The 14,078-nt window shown below is 49.0% G+C and overlaps 3 protein-coding genes across 4 annotated transcripts in view; 1 reads left to right on the top strand and 2 right to left on the bottom strand.

Moving 5' to 3' along the window:
- The window catches only part of MAD1L1 (mitotic arrest deficient 1 like 1), a 491,032-nt gene extending 488,453 nt beyond the window's left edge, over positions 1-2,579 (bottom strand). The window contains exon 1 of the mRNA XM_004385925.2: positions 2,556-2,579. The gene's annotated coding sequence lies outside the window, so the exon portion shown is untranslated. The remainder of the gene's footprint in view (positions 1-2,555) is intronic.
- A 1,398-nt stretch (positions 2,580-3,977) lies between these two features.
- Positions 3,978-11,121, bottom strand: MRM2 (mitochondrial rRNA methyltransferase 2). Of its 2 annotated transcripts, none has more exons than XM_004385966.2 (3): positions 10,450-11,121; positions 8,189-8,472; positions 3,978-5,203 (listed from the first exon to the last, which is right to left on the bottom strand). In XM_004385966.2, exons 1-3 carry the CDS (start codon positions 10,497-10,499, stop codon positions 4,761-4,763), a joined length of 777 nt encoding a protein of 258 aa, XP_004386023.1. In that variant the 5' UTR covers positions 10,500-11,121; the 3' UTR covers positions 3,978-4,760. The 2 variants fall into 2 exon arrangements, with proteins under 2 accessions (XP_004386023.1, XP_023596008.1); XM_023740240.1 differs by having other exon boundaries at positions 10,404-10,509.
- NUDT1 (nudix hydrolase 1) overlaps positions 10,843-14,078 on the top strand; it is a 15,648-nt gene continuing 12,412 nt past the window's right edge. Inside the window, exons 1-2 of the mRNA XM_004385965.2 lie at positions 10,843-10,884; positions 12,987-13,151. Of these exons, the coding sequence (XP_004386022.1) occupies positions 13,000-13,151 (152 nt within the window). The 5' untranslated portion in view covers positions 10,843-10,884; positions 12,987-12,999. The remainder of the gene's footprint in view (positions 10,885-12,986; positions 13,152-14,078) is intronic.

Raw genomic sequence — 14,078 nt, 5'->3', positions numbered from 1 at the left:
CCTGACACCAGGCAGGAGGTGTGTAATGCCTACAACCAACAACATGTCCCCCTCAGGACAACAGCCTGCTCTCTCTTTCATTCCCCTTAAGTGTTAGATTGAAAAACACCTCCCACCCTCACCGCCTGAAAAAGAAAGCAAGTGAAGAATCTTAGGTCTGACTCTGAATTCTCCTTTTAACAGGAACCTGGGCCTTGTGCAAGTGGAGTCCTTATCTTCTCGGGGCGTTAAGTCCACCCCCGTGAAAGGCAGCTGCTCTTCCCCACCTGTCAGTCACACTGTGCAGTAAAAATGGTTGGAGGAGTACAGAATGAGCACTCCCACGGCTGTGAGCCTCACAGACAAAGGCCTAAAGGGCAGAATGCAGCAGAGCACTCCTGAGAAGCCCAAATCCTTCCATTTGGCAAGATTAGACCAGGGCCACACTTTTTCATGCCATGATGAAAAATATAGCAAATATATCCTCTTATAAGAATGCCATCTCCTAGAAGAACTGACATATGGAATACACTAGAATGAAAAGAACATGTACATCAGCTACCTGGAAAACTCCATCCTCCTCATCCAAGAGACTGGAACTTTCCGGCCACCTAACCCCTGAGCCCAGCAGAACCCCTTGAGCTAGAAGTCAAGAGCACACTCTCAACTGCCCTCCTCCAAACGGACTGCTATCAAAACTGTCTTAGTCATCTAGAGCTGCTATAACAGAAATACCACAAGCTGATAGCTTTAACGAAGAGAAATTTCCTCTCTCACAGTCTAGTAGGCTAGAAGTCCAAATTCAGGGCATTAGCTCCAGAGGAAGACTGTCTCTTCAGGAAGGTCCTTGTCATCAATCTTCCCCTGGACTAGGAGCTTCTCTGCACAGGAACCCTGGGTCCAAAGGACGCACTCTGCTCTAAGCGCTGCTTTCTTGGTGGTATGTGGTCCCCCACTCTCTGCTCACTTCTCTCTCCTTTTATCTCTTGTAAGATAAAAGGTGATGCAGGCCACACCTCAGGGAAATTCCCTTTACATTGGATCAGGGATGTGACCTGAGAAACGGTGTTACATCCCACCCTAATCTCTTTAACATAACCCAGTCTTGCCTCATTAACCACAGGCAGAGATTAGGGTTTACAACACAAAGGAAAATCACATCAATCAGGAAAGGGAGGACAACCACACAATACTGGGAATCATGGCCTAATGAAGTTGACACATATTTTGGGGGGACACAATTCAATCCATAACAAAAACCTACAGAAATTACATGGACCCTCACCATCCACAACACCACTTCACATAGCGAGTCCCACCACCCATTACACTAGGCTAAGTCAGCAGGAGTCCCTGGGTGGTGCAAATGATTAAGCACTCCACTAGCTGAAAAGTTGGCAGTTTGAACCCACCGGGAGATGCCTCAGAAGACTGGCCTAGCGATTTACTTCCAAAAGGTCATAGCCTAGAAAACTCTATGTAGCAGTTCTATCCTGCACGTGTGTGGTGGCCATGAGTCGAAACCTACTCCATGGCAACTAACAAGTCGGCCACACACATTTTCTACTTTCTCCAAATGCATACTACATATGAAACATAAGTTCCTACTAGCTGCAGTACCTGGGTGGCGCAAATGGTTAATACACTTGGCTGATAATGGAAAGATTGGAGGTTCAAGTGCACCCAGAGGTGTGTCAGAAGAAAGGCCTGATGATCTACTTCCAAAAAATCAGCTACTGAAAATCCTATGGAGCACAGTTCTACTCTGACACATATGGGGTCACCATGAGTTGGCATCGACTTGACAGCAACTCGTACTGGTACTTTTCTATTATGAGTGGTGTGAGCCATCTCTGTCAACTGGAGTAGGGCAACTACCATGCTTTCTTCATGTGGAGAAATGGAGATGAAGGTGCAGTCACTCCTGAGGGCCGAGCTCAGGGAAGAGCATCCCTCTCTACTGACAGTCTCTGAGGCTCCGAGCTTCCTAAGGACTGACATCCCCAACACTGGCCAGGAAACCATCCCTCTGGTCCTCACGGTCACCTGCTCGGCTCTGTTGACAAGCTGCTCAGTCCTAGCGAGTCCCTCAGGTCCAACAGCTAAGCAGAGGCTTGAGGAACTGACCACAAAGTGTGATGTCAAAAGAACAAGAGTGACCAAGGATGCTAAGAGGCTCGGAGTCAGTGGAGAGAGAACGTGGGGAGAAGGGGGATGGCAAAGACCCTGATACAGGGTGAGAAGGGAAGGGGAAAGCCCGACCTCGCGGGAAAGACAAGTCTAGTGGGGGGGCGGAGCCGCACCCCGGGGCGAGGAGGAACGAGGGAAGGCTGAACCCCGCGGGGCGGGACCGAAGTCAGACCTCCACAGACGAGGGCAGATCCGGGAGCGCCAGGTCATCAAAAGAGTGGGGTCCCAGCCCGAGGCAAGGAGGGACGGAGGCTGGATCGGACCCCCACAGGCGGGCGCAGAAAGGAGCACCCGAGGTACAGGGAGCAGGGACGGGCGGCGATCGCGCGGCGGGGCCCGAGAAGAGGCAGCCTGACCCAGCCCCACGCCCCGCGCTCTGCCCTCACCTACGCCGCCTCAGCCCGTTGCCGCCGCTCGGATCTCCCTCCTCCGGCCGGCGCCCGCGTCTCGCGAGAGGTGTGGCCGAGTCTCGCGAGACGTGACGGGATACGCGCCGGGCTGCGACCGGCTTCGCGCTCGGTTGGTTTTGGGTTCCGGCGTCCGCACATGGTGCCGCCTGCTGCCCCGAGAGGACTCAAAGCCGAAGGACGCACAATGGAATATCGGGATGCCCCCCACCCACCGCAGGGTGGGCTTCAACGGAGGCACAATGCCTTGTACCGTAATGTGTGGAGTAGCAGTGCCAACGGTGGCCTCCTAGGGCCAAACTTTTCTGCACTCTTCATTCTGTGAAAGATTTTACCACAGTATTTGAACGAGTATTTGAATTAATATGTCTTTTCCTTTTCTATGGACTGCCTGGGAAATATAGACTAGTTATGCTTACTAGGCTATCTATCCGTCTTACCAGTGCTCTGTAGGCTCCTGGAGCGCCGGAACCTAGTCTAATTCCCCTCTTCTTCCAGGGTGCAGCATGTAATTGAAAAAAAAAAAAAAATCATTGCCATCGAGTCGATTCAGACTCATAGCGAGCCTACAGACAGAGTAGAACTGCCCCATCTAGTTTCCAAGGAGCGCCCGGTGAATTCGAACACGCCGACCTTTCGGTTAAGCAGCCATAGCGCTTAACCACTACACCAGCAGGGTTTTCCAGTATGTAGTAGGGGGTGAAAAAGACAACCTCCAACAGCCAGCCCCCTGTGCAGCGCCCGCCGCTGACCCTCGACTCAGTACTAGCTTGTAGCAGTTATCCCATTGCTCCCTGAGTTACAGTAACTTTGTGTATCCGTTAACATAGAGCCCTCCCTTCCCTGAGGACGGTTTGTGTTCGGTTTTTTTCTAAATTCTCACCGTCTCCTCCCTCCACGGCCCTGCTCCGTACTTTCCTCTAAAGTGCTGTTCACAGGGGGTTGCATCGATTTTCCATAAGACAAGACTTCCAAGTCTGTGTGACTCCAGAAAGAAATAGTGCTGGGGGTAGGGTGTGCTGGAGGTAGGACCTTGCATTCTCTGGACTTAACCGATTGCAACCAAAATTTTTAAAAAAAATTTTTTTAAACCTGGCCTGCAGCTTCCTTCAGGGAGATGGACCAGACCCCATAGCTCTGATGGGGATTCCTGGGTATCTATTCTCCCCACCGGTCCCTGGGATTTAATCCTCGATACAGTCAATGATCTCTTCTTGAGGGATGAGCACACCTCCAGGAAATGGCTTTTAAGAAACCAGTTTATTAAAAAAAAAACTAAAGCATGGAAATTCCTTAATACAATGTATATTCTTTTATAGATATGCATCAAGTTCCTGGAAGAGTAAAAGAAAATAAATGAACACACCACATCACTGCTTGCTTTGGCAATTACCTTTATGGTCTTTGGAGCCTGCAGGATTACAGCAATATAGATTTCCAACAGAAGTCAAGGCATACCCACCCCGTGCATAAATACATACCAAATGTCTTCCCTAATTGCTCTGGGAACTCGTTCTGCGTGAAGAATGGATGCATTCTCAGATTATCCACCAGAGAGAAGGAAATTCATCCCCAGGTTGAAATATCTGATTTTTCTGCATTACACTATGTAGCCAAGATAACAACCTGTGCATTGTTATCTTTAGACCAAGGGTGGAAACCTGCTTCCCTGTAGGATGCTAAGTCTGTAAGGCAGTGAAGCTACATGGAGGTATCTCTGCCTCAGTATATTCTTTTTTATCTTTCCCTCAGTCAGTCTCTTTTTACCCTTCTCTCTTCCCCTATCTTTTGCTCATAACTTTATCTTCACAAATTATGACCCAGAAGGCTGTTTTTTATCATATACCGTGGCCATTGAATATAGTTGTGCCATCTCTTTTTGGTTTAAAAAAGGGTTCCCACTTGTCCTGCTGTACCTCCCAGACAACATCTCCACTCTCCCAGCAGCTCTTGGCTACATTTGCTATTTAAAAGGATCTAACCACTATGAGGGAGTGCCTGGATGGTGCAAATGGTGGACATGCTCAGCTGCTAACCGAAAGGTTGGAGGTTCAAGTGCACCCAGACAATTTACTTCTGAAAAACCAGCCACTGAAAACCGTATGGAGCACAGTTCTACTCTGACACACGTGTGTGGGTCACCATGAGTCGGAGCCACCAGGAGGAAACTGACAGGCAGGACTCTCATTCCTCCGCAGACCCTTTCCCTCTCCAGTACTGTGTGGCCAAGAGGTACACCTCTGATGATTCTTTCCTGCTGGCGCTGGGTTTTATAGTCCTTGTGCTCTGGAATTCCTGTGTCAGTCTCTTCTGCAGTCGATGGCTTTGACTTCCAGCCCAGATTTTACACAGGAATGTCCCCCCCGGGTGCAAGATGTGTGGTGCCAAGTCCAGAAGGGACCAGCAGAGGCTGATGAGCCTGTCGTGATCGAGGGCCGAGATTCCCGTGGCGTTGGGGGCCATGTCACTCAGAATCACATCTGCCCTGTGTCCAGGAAGCAGTTCTCGGATTCTCTGGAAGGTTCTCAGGTCAGTCACATCAGCAGGGCACAAAAAAGTGGCTCCTTCCAGGGGGAATATGTGAAGAAGATCTACTCCAAGCACAAAGCCGATAGGAGAGCTGGGATCTAAGGAAGAAACAGTGAATGTACTGTTTATATCCTGAATTTTTCCAGAAGAATACATACCACAAAATGGTCACAAAGAAATAGCAGGACCAAGGAAAAGAGCTAATGTGCAAACCTGCTCACACGAGGCCTTTTCCTACTGTCTACATACCCTATGAAGACATGGCAGGGGAGGCATCCTTAATGCCACATATGAGAAACGGAGGCCCAGAGAGGACAAGCTTCCTTCCCAGAGTCACACAGTGACAGGCTGGCCCAGGGCTCCACCCAGGACTTCTGACTCCAACTCTAATACCATCTCAGGACTCCAGGCCATCTCTGTGAAAGGTTCTTATCGCTGATCTTTATCTTTTTGATTAACTAAAATAGAAAGTGATATCCATAAAGTCCCTTGCCATTGAATCAATTCCAACGGCCCCATAGGGTTTCCAAGGCTGCAATCTCTATGGAAGCTGACTGCCACATCGTTCTCCACCAGAGTGACAGGTGGGTTTGAACCACCAACTTTTTGGTTAGCAGCCGACCACTTAACCACTGTGCCACCAGGGCTGCTATAGAAAGCCATACACTGGTATAGAAAGTGTCTCTGGACTAAATCAGCAAATCCATTCTGCAGCTTAATCCAATTTCTTGCAGTACATAAAACTATTAGAAACAAACAGAGAGATAGGAAAATGCACAGGTACAAAATAGGGTACAAAAATCAATATCCAACCCATAGTTCAGTAATACCAGTTGTAAAATAAAAAAGATCCTCTTGTTTCATGGGACTCCCCACCCCGCCAACAGCTCTCCTCAGCCTCCACAAACCCCCACCCTGCACCACGTTTAAAGCCCCTCCTTCACGGGCCCTGGAGCGCATCTCTACATTAATCCTGGCATTGAGAAGGGCCTCTGGCTCTGTCAATAACTCATTTTTTTAAGGGTACAGTCACGGTCTGCTAGTTTATTCTGCTACATAAAAGGCTGTGCTACCTAAAGATTGGAAGTCCAGGTATTTTGAACAGTACCTCATTTCTCAGAGGTAAACACCCTCACATTTCATCTCCAGAAAGCAGGACACCTCCTGTCTCACTTTCCTCACTGGAACTTTCTTTCCTTTAACATCCCATCTACTGCAACCTAGGAAGCCGCTAATAAAGGCAAATGACTGGTTGCATTTTTGCAACTCCTGGGAGGAAAAGAAACCAAATTCAGATTATCCACACACTTTGCTATTTGCCACTTCTTCCTACATCTTAAATGGAGCCATTTCCCTGCTTCTGAAGAACAACAAAGGGATCAGGAACCACTGACTTTGGCTGTTAGGTCTGCGGATAGGCTCAGTGGTGGGAAAAGGAACTAAATTGTCTGATACAAAATTTACTCAGTAAATTTTTACTGAGCCAAAAAAGCAGGTAGGGGCTGTTCTAAAGCCCTGGGAGACTTCCCAGCCACAGGCATGGCCACTCAAGGGGCGGCAGCAAAGTCAACAAGTTCACCAGACACCTATCACCTGTGAGGCTGGTGCATGAGCCAGAGCCCAGCATCCCCAGCTCTGCACTTGAACAAGTCACTGAACTCTGAACCTCAACTTCCTAATTAAGAAATGGCCACAGGGGGCTTGCTCTAACGTGTGTTGTTGTTAGTTGCCGTCAGGTAGATTCCAATTCATGGTGACTCCATGTGTGCAGAGTAGAACTGCCCCATAGGGTATTCAAGGTGTGTGGGAGAGACCTTTGTGAACTGCTACACATGGTTTAAACACCAGGGCCTGCAGGTGCCCTCAAACTCTACAGCAGGAAATGTGAACGTTAAGGAGACTCCCAGGAGCAGCAGCGCATATACTAGCAACACACCTGGAAGCAGCCTGGATGCCCCAAATAAGGGGGCTGGTTAGCCTACAGCATAACCACTACATGGAACACGATGCAGCTGTTTACAATGAGGACACCATCTTCTGACTCTATAGATGGTTGCTTTGTCTGTTTTTTAATCAGGGAAACCTTTTCACATAGAACATCTCAGTCAAAACCCTAAAAGGTAAAGCAGATAAAGGCTGACCCCATGGGTTGACCAGAGTAGAGAACCCAGAGTCTAGTCATGAAGCCCCTGAGATCCTCAAGGCAGGCAGCCATGTAGGACCTCTGTGGGGATTCCAGGAACAGGATGTAGAAACCTCTGGGGTTGACTCAGTTGTCCTGTCATGGAAAGATGGCTGATTGTGAAGTGAAAAGAGCAGGCTCCAAATAACAAGAAGAGTATGGTATAATATCATTTTTGAAAATATAATAAAGCATATATATGTAGATATATATACAAAGGAGTCCCTGGGTAGTAAAATGGTTAACACACTCAGCTGCTAACCAAAAGGCTGGAGGTTCAAGTCCATCCAGAGGCACCTCAGAAGAAAGGCCTGGTGCTCTACTTTTGAAAAATCAGCCACTGAAAACCTTATGGAGCACAGTTCTACTCTGACACACATGGAGTCACCATAAGTCAGAATCAACTAGATGACAACTGGGCTTTTTTTTATGTAAAAACAAATTCTGAGAGGATGTACACCAAAGTGAAAATGTTGTTATATCCAGGTGTGGAGTCCCTGGGTGGTGCAAACAATTAAGTGCTCGGTCACTAGCCAGAAGGTAGATGGTTCGAACCTACCCAGAGGTGCCTCTGGAGACAGGCCTGGTCACCCTCCTTTCAAGGTCACAGCCTTGAAAACCCTATGGAGCAGTTCTGCTCTGTACACGGGATTGCCATGAGTTGGAATCTACTTGACAGCAACAACAATAATGACATCTCGGTGGCGTGACTCGAGCTGATGCTCATTTTCATTGCACCTTCATACGTTGTCTTTCATGCTCTGTTTTTATCATTATTATTACTAGACTACCAACTCCAAATTATGTGCCGTCAGAAAGTGGCTCACTAGCCCCATGGCATGGACAGACGGGAGGGCAGCTCGCTTGCACCTGCTTAGCCTCCTGGCCCTCAGAGGCTCACCTGTGCCTGCAGCATTGACACTGTGCACGGCCACCTGACTCCAGGCCCCAGGCGCTGCTCCACAGTCCAGCACCCGAAGCCCGGGCCGCAGTATCTGGTGCCTCTCATTCATCTCCAGGAGCTTGAAGGCACTCCGGCACCGGTAACTCTCCACCTTTGCTGCCTTCACAAACGGGTCCTTCAAGTGCCGCATTAGCCACAGGTGCTCGGCGCCCGTCCGGCCCTTGGGACAACTCACAGCCGTGTGGAACCTCTGAAGGGACATGCACGCTAGCTTGAAGTACCTGTTGAGAGAACAAAGAGTCACACAGGTTAGCATTCCGTAGATCAGCAGGTCACCAGCTTAGAGGGGCCCTTTGTTCAACCCACTCATTTGGAGAGATGGGGCCCTGACACCCAAGAGGAAAGGGGCTTGACAAAGCTACAGCCAGAAAGCAGGGATTCTACATTCTGGTCAAGAAGGGTTTTTTTCCCCTGAAGTATTTTAATTAGAAGGGATTAAACAAGTCACCTTGTTTATAGCAACCAAAATTTTCCCAATACTAGTTAACATCAGGCAGCTGAGTGTCACAAACAGTTAAGCGCTCAACTACTAGCCAAAAGGTTGGCAGTTTGAACCCACCCAGAGGAGCCTCAGAAGACAGGCCTGGCAATCTACTTCTAAAAGGTCACATCCTTCAAAACCCTATGGAGCAGTTCTGACACACAAGCAGTTGCCATGAGTCGGAATCTACTCCACAGCAACTGACAACAACAGTTAATGTTCCTGATAAAATTAATGCAAGCAATATTCTTTTCTCATCTGGCATAAATTTTCACTGGGCTCTGAGAGTGTGAGAAAACCCAGGAGAACTAGCCCTGGCTTTTAGTTACTTGGTTACATGTCTTCAGCATCTAGCACAGGACCGGCCTGTCAAATTCTTTAATAAAATTGAACTCAACCCGTGTGAATAGCTGAAGGACAATTTCCGAGTGTCCTTGGACAAGTTAGGCTTTTAACAGTTACTGACTGCCCATCATGGCCAGCACCATGTCAGGAGCTAGACACACCTCCCCTCACTTAACACTCAGACCAACTTTACAAAGTAAGTTCTAGGTCCATTTTTTCTGAGCAGAGAAAGCTATCACTATCCCCATTGTTGTTGATGGGTGCCGTGGAGTCAGTTTTCGACTCACAGTGCCCTCATGTGACAGAGCAGAACTGCCCCATAGGGTTTCCTAGGCTGTAATCTATGGGAGCAGATCGCCAAGCCTTTCTCCTGCTGAGCCACTGGGTGGTTTCAAACCACCGACCTTTCAGTTAGCACCCAAGTGCTTGTTAGCCATGTGCAAATAGCTCCAAGGCCCCATGCTCCTTCAACACCAAAGCACATAGACACATCTGGAAACAATGACTAGTGTATCACTGTCTTCAGAAGGCTTATGGGGTCTGAGGAAAGACAGCATAGACTGATCCTGGAACACCAGAACAAATTCCAGTGCTGGGAAGGGATGGACAGTGGAATTCACAGGTAGACAAAATGAAGACTTTTCTCACACATCCACTAATCTGACAATTAAGGCCGCTGGCCTCTGCAGTCCCATTCCCCAGCCCCCCCCCCCCCCCCCATCCCTGCCACTGAACTCTCCCCACAGAGGCCCTCTGTCTCTCAGAAGTCCCATGCACCCTCGGGCATGGGTCTCTTTCACAGGCTCTCCTCTCCCCTCCGTACGATCTCATCAGCCCTCCACCTAGTCACCTGCTCAGTGATGCATCCCCGCCCCCTCTGCCTCCCCCTCAACACAACTGTGACACAGTAGTCACGTGCTTTGTGATTTAAAGTTCTTGCCCTAGACAAGCTCCCGGGGACTAAGCACTGGATGTTTTGCTCTAACATTAATTGTGCACTTACTGTGTCCCAAGCACTGTTGATCGGCACCGTATATTACTTCCTTTTAATCCTCAATACGAGGTCACTGGGTGACACAAACGGTTTGCGCTGGACTACTAACCTAAAGATTGTTAGTTTGACCCCACTGCGGTTAGTGGTACCGTGGAAGAAAGGCCTGCCGATCTGCCTCCATAAAAGATTACAGCCAAGAAAACCCTACAGGGTAGCTCTTCTCTGCACATATTGGGTCGCCATGAATCAGAATCGACCCCACAGCAACCGACAACAGCAATCCTCACAACAACCCTAGGAGATAAGCGGTGGGGGCACTCCCCGTCTAGTACCGGGACACCGAAGTTTAGAGGGTGGAACGCGGCGGGCGACTCTCACCCGTTGACTCCTCTCTGCACGCGGGCACAAGTGTGCAGCAAGCGCTCCATAAACGCAGGATGAGTCCACAACTGCTCCCACACCACTGCCACTCAGTCCGCGAACGGTGTCCGACTCGGCTGCCTAGGCTGCGCCTGCGCTGCCGGAAGTACCCGGTCACACTTTCTGTCTCACTTCCGGCGCGCGAACCGCCACTTTCTGCCCGACGAGCGGGAATTATGGAGCACCTACTATATGCATAGTAGGCCAGACCGAAACTGGTTCTACGGTTGTTGTCTTATCCTCCCCTCGAAAGGGGCCACAGTTCGCAGGAGACTCCGTGCGGGGGCCACAGGGCCGACTGTGGGGCTGACTCTGCCCCTGACATTAAGGGACCCGCCTAATTCTAGGAGCCGTGACCCGTGTGGCATTACTGCCTCCGCGCTTTGACCTTGGGTGAGTTACTTAGCCGTCCTGATCGTCAGTTTCCTCCTCTGAGGCTGCAGAAGTCAAGTCTTAATTTATAGACTTGTTGGATCTATGAAATGGGATAATTTTTTAAAACAGTTACCACCCTGCCTAGTATATGCCAATCAACCAACCAATTGCCATGGAATCGACTCTTACTTAGGGCGACCTCACGTGTGCCAGAGTACAGCTGTGCTTCATAGGGTTTTCAGTGGCTGGTTTTTTGGAAGCAGATCGCCAGGCCTTTCTTCCACGGTGACTTAGGTTAAACTCAAACCTCCAACCTTTTAGTTAGCATCCAAGCATGTTCACTGTTTGCACCACCCAGGGACTCCACGTGGTATATTGTTGGGTTCCATGGAGTTGGTTCCAACTTATAGTGGCCCAGTGTGACAAGAGTGGAACAGTGCCATAGGGTTTCCTTGGCTGTAATCTTTATGGGAGCAGATCTCCAGGTCTTTGCTTCCACAAAGCCAATGGGTGGGATCAAACTGCCAGCCTTTTGGTTACCAGCCTCACGTTTAACCATTGTGACACTAGATATAGTCAGTGCATACTAAACGCTAGCTGACGTTGCTAGAATCATCATCATAGTTTGCTCAAGAAGTCAGGGTATAGGGCATGAGCAGGTCAGTGTCAGGACACAGGCCTGATGGCAGTTACAGCCTGAGACTAGGGAGACCCAGTCTTCCCTGGCTTTCTCCCTCCACCAGGAACCAGACAGACATCTTTTATCCAGAGCTTCCAACCAATTTGGTTTGTTTCAACCTCCTGCTGAGAATTTGCCTTTCCACCCCCAGATATACTGAATCAGAATCACATTTTATCACGATCCACAGGTAATTCTTATGTATAATAAATTTTGAGAACCACTGCTTTACTAGTGGTTCTCAGAATTGGTCCCTAATCAGCAACATTAACATCGCCTGGGAAACTTGTTAGAAATACAGATTCTCAGCAGGAGGTCGAACCAACCCAAAGCCCTGCTTTTATCAGAAACCATGGCATCCAAGGAGGACCCCAGTGCTAAATCCTGAGCCCCACCTGGGTGTAATCCCCGAGTAGGAGCCTTGAGTTCCATAGACCCCAGGCCAGGAAGGCTTGGAGAGGGAAAGATCGATGGGAAACTTGTCCCGGTCCTCTAGCTTTTCTTCAGCATCTTGCCTCCAGCAATAATGCAGGTAAAGTCTCACTCTTAGTGTCTTTCTCTGGACCATGCAGGGAGGGCCTTTGGGATTCCAGTGTCCTCTTGGGTACTAGGTCTCAGAGCAACAATGGTTCCAAGCAGGATATGAACTCCTTTCATAGGAGGGAGGCCTAGTCTTGTGGGTGCACGCGCCCTGTCTGGAGCCATGCATTTTCTGGGATTCAGGGCCTGCTGCTACAGAGACAGAATCAGATCCAGTACCCCAAAGAAGCCTAGGGTAGTAAGAAGGCAAAGGCTACAGGCCAACAGGAGAACTGTTGCACTTGCCGCACACTTATTTTGGTCCCAGGTGGGCATGGGGGCTGGTCTGCCCTCCTGCTTCTGTATGCGGCTTTGGGTTCCAAGGGGTGGATGCAGGAGCAGGAACAGTCCTTTTGGGAAAGGTCATGTGTCCTCTATACCTAAGAGAGTAAGGAATGGGGGAAGGAAGATGGAGCCAGCCCTGACTGCTGGAGGCTGGGCGCTGATGCCCTGTAGTCTGAGGGCTAGGCCTGTTTCTAAGGAGCCCTGGTGGTGCAACAGTTAAGCACTCTGCTATTAACAGAAAGGTTGGCAGTTTGAACCCACCCAGCAGAAGAAAGGCCTGGCAATCTACTTCCGTAAAGATTACAGCTAAGAAAACCCTGTGGGGCAGTTCTGCTCTGTCACACAGGGTGACTATGAGTCAGAATCGACTCCACAGCACCCAACAACAGACCTGTTTCTACCTCCACTTACCCCTCATGCCACCTACCATGTGGAAGGGCTAGGAATTACCACCAGCCTTCCCTCCTGTCTTCTAAAGTGCATTTCCCTTCCACCTGCCCACTGCAGCACATCCTCTTCCATCCACGCACCATCCACACCAATCAAGGCTGACCCAGCCCTTTTGCCCTTCTCATAGACTGAAGGGGACCATGAGCACCACCAGGCTGTATACGCTGGTCCTGGTACTGCAGCCCCAGCAAGTCCTGCTGGGCATGAAGAAACGAGGCTTTGGGGCTGGCCGGTGGAATGGCTTCGGGGGCAAAGTGGAAGAAGGAGAGACCATTGAGGAGGGGGCCAAGAGGTGAGCAACAGGTAGGTCTGACCACAGACCCAGTTTCTGCATGGGGTGAGAATTCAAGCTATAGAGCCAGACCTCTGATTTCACCACAAAGAGCTCTGTGACCTGCAGCATGTCACATCACCCTTGAGCCTTAGTTTCTTTATCTGCAAAATGGGAATAATGATTTGGAGCCTGCCTTTTCCATAGACTATTAGGTGGTATAAGACATCACTAGGTTGGATTATGGTTGTTGTTGTTAGGTGCTGTTGAGTCATTTCTGACTGACAGTGACCACATGTACAACAGAACAAAACAATGTCCTGTCCTGCGCCACCTTCATAATTGTTGTTATGCTTGAGCCCATTGTTGCAGCCACTGTGTCAGTCCATCTTGTTGAGGGTCTTCCTCGTTTTGCTGACCCTCTACTTTCCCAAGCATAACGTCCTTCTCCAGGGACTGGTCCCTCCTGATAACATGTCCAAAATATGTGAGAGAAAGTCTCATCATCCTTGCTTCTAATGAACATTCTGACTGTACTTCTTCCAAGACAGATTTGTTCATTGTTCTGGGAGTCCACAGGATTTTCAGTATTCTTCGCTGGCACCATAATGCAAAGGCATCAATTCTTCTTCGGTCTTCCTTATTCACTTTCCAGCTTTCACATGCATATGAGGCAATTGCAAACACTATTGCTTGGGTCAGGCACACCTTAGTCCTTAAAGTGACATCTTTGCTTTTTTAAAGAGGTCTTTTGCAGCAGATGTACCCGGTGCAATGCATAGTTCGATTTCTTGACTGGTATGTCCATGGGCGTTGATCGTAGATCAAGTAAAATGAAGTCCTTGACAACTTTAATATTTTCTCTGTTTATCATGATGTTGCTTATTGGTCCAGTTGTGAGGATTTTTGTTTTCTTTATGTTGAGGTGTAATCCATACTGAAGGCTGT

Source organism: Trichechus manatus, unplaced genomic scaffold (assembly GCF_000243295.1).
Source record: "Trichechus manatus latirostris isolate Lorelei unplaced genomic scaffold, TriManLat1.0 scaffold00151, whole genome shotgun sequence".
Classification (NCBI taxonomy): domain Eukaryota; kingdom Metazoa; phylum Chordata; class Mammalia; order Sirenia; family Trichechidae; genus Trichechus; species Trichechus manatus.
This window is presented reverse-complemented; position numbering and strand designations above follow the sequence as displayed.

Bases quoted from the DNA above. Each gene is read 5' to 3' on its own strand.
- MRM2 (XM_004385966.2), bottom strand. From the start codon at position 10,499: ATGGAGCGCTTGCTGCACACTTGTGCCCGCGTGCAGAGAGGAGTCAAC. The intron at 8,473-10,449 runs GTGAGAGTCGCC...TTCTCTCAACAG, and splicing joins GTGCAGAGAGGAGTCAACGG to GTACTTCAAGCTAGCGTGCA. The intron at 5,204-8,188 runs GTGAGCCTCTGA...TTTCTTCCTTAG, and splicing joins TGTCAATGCTGCAGGCACAG to ATCCCAGCTCTCCTATCGGC.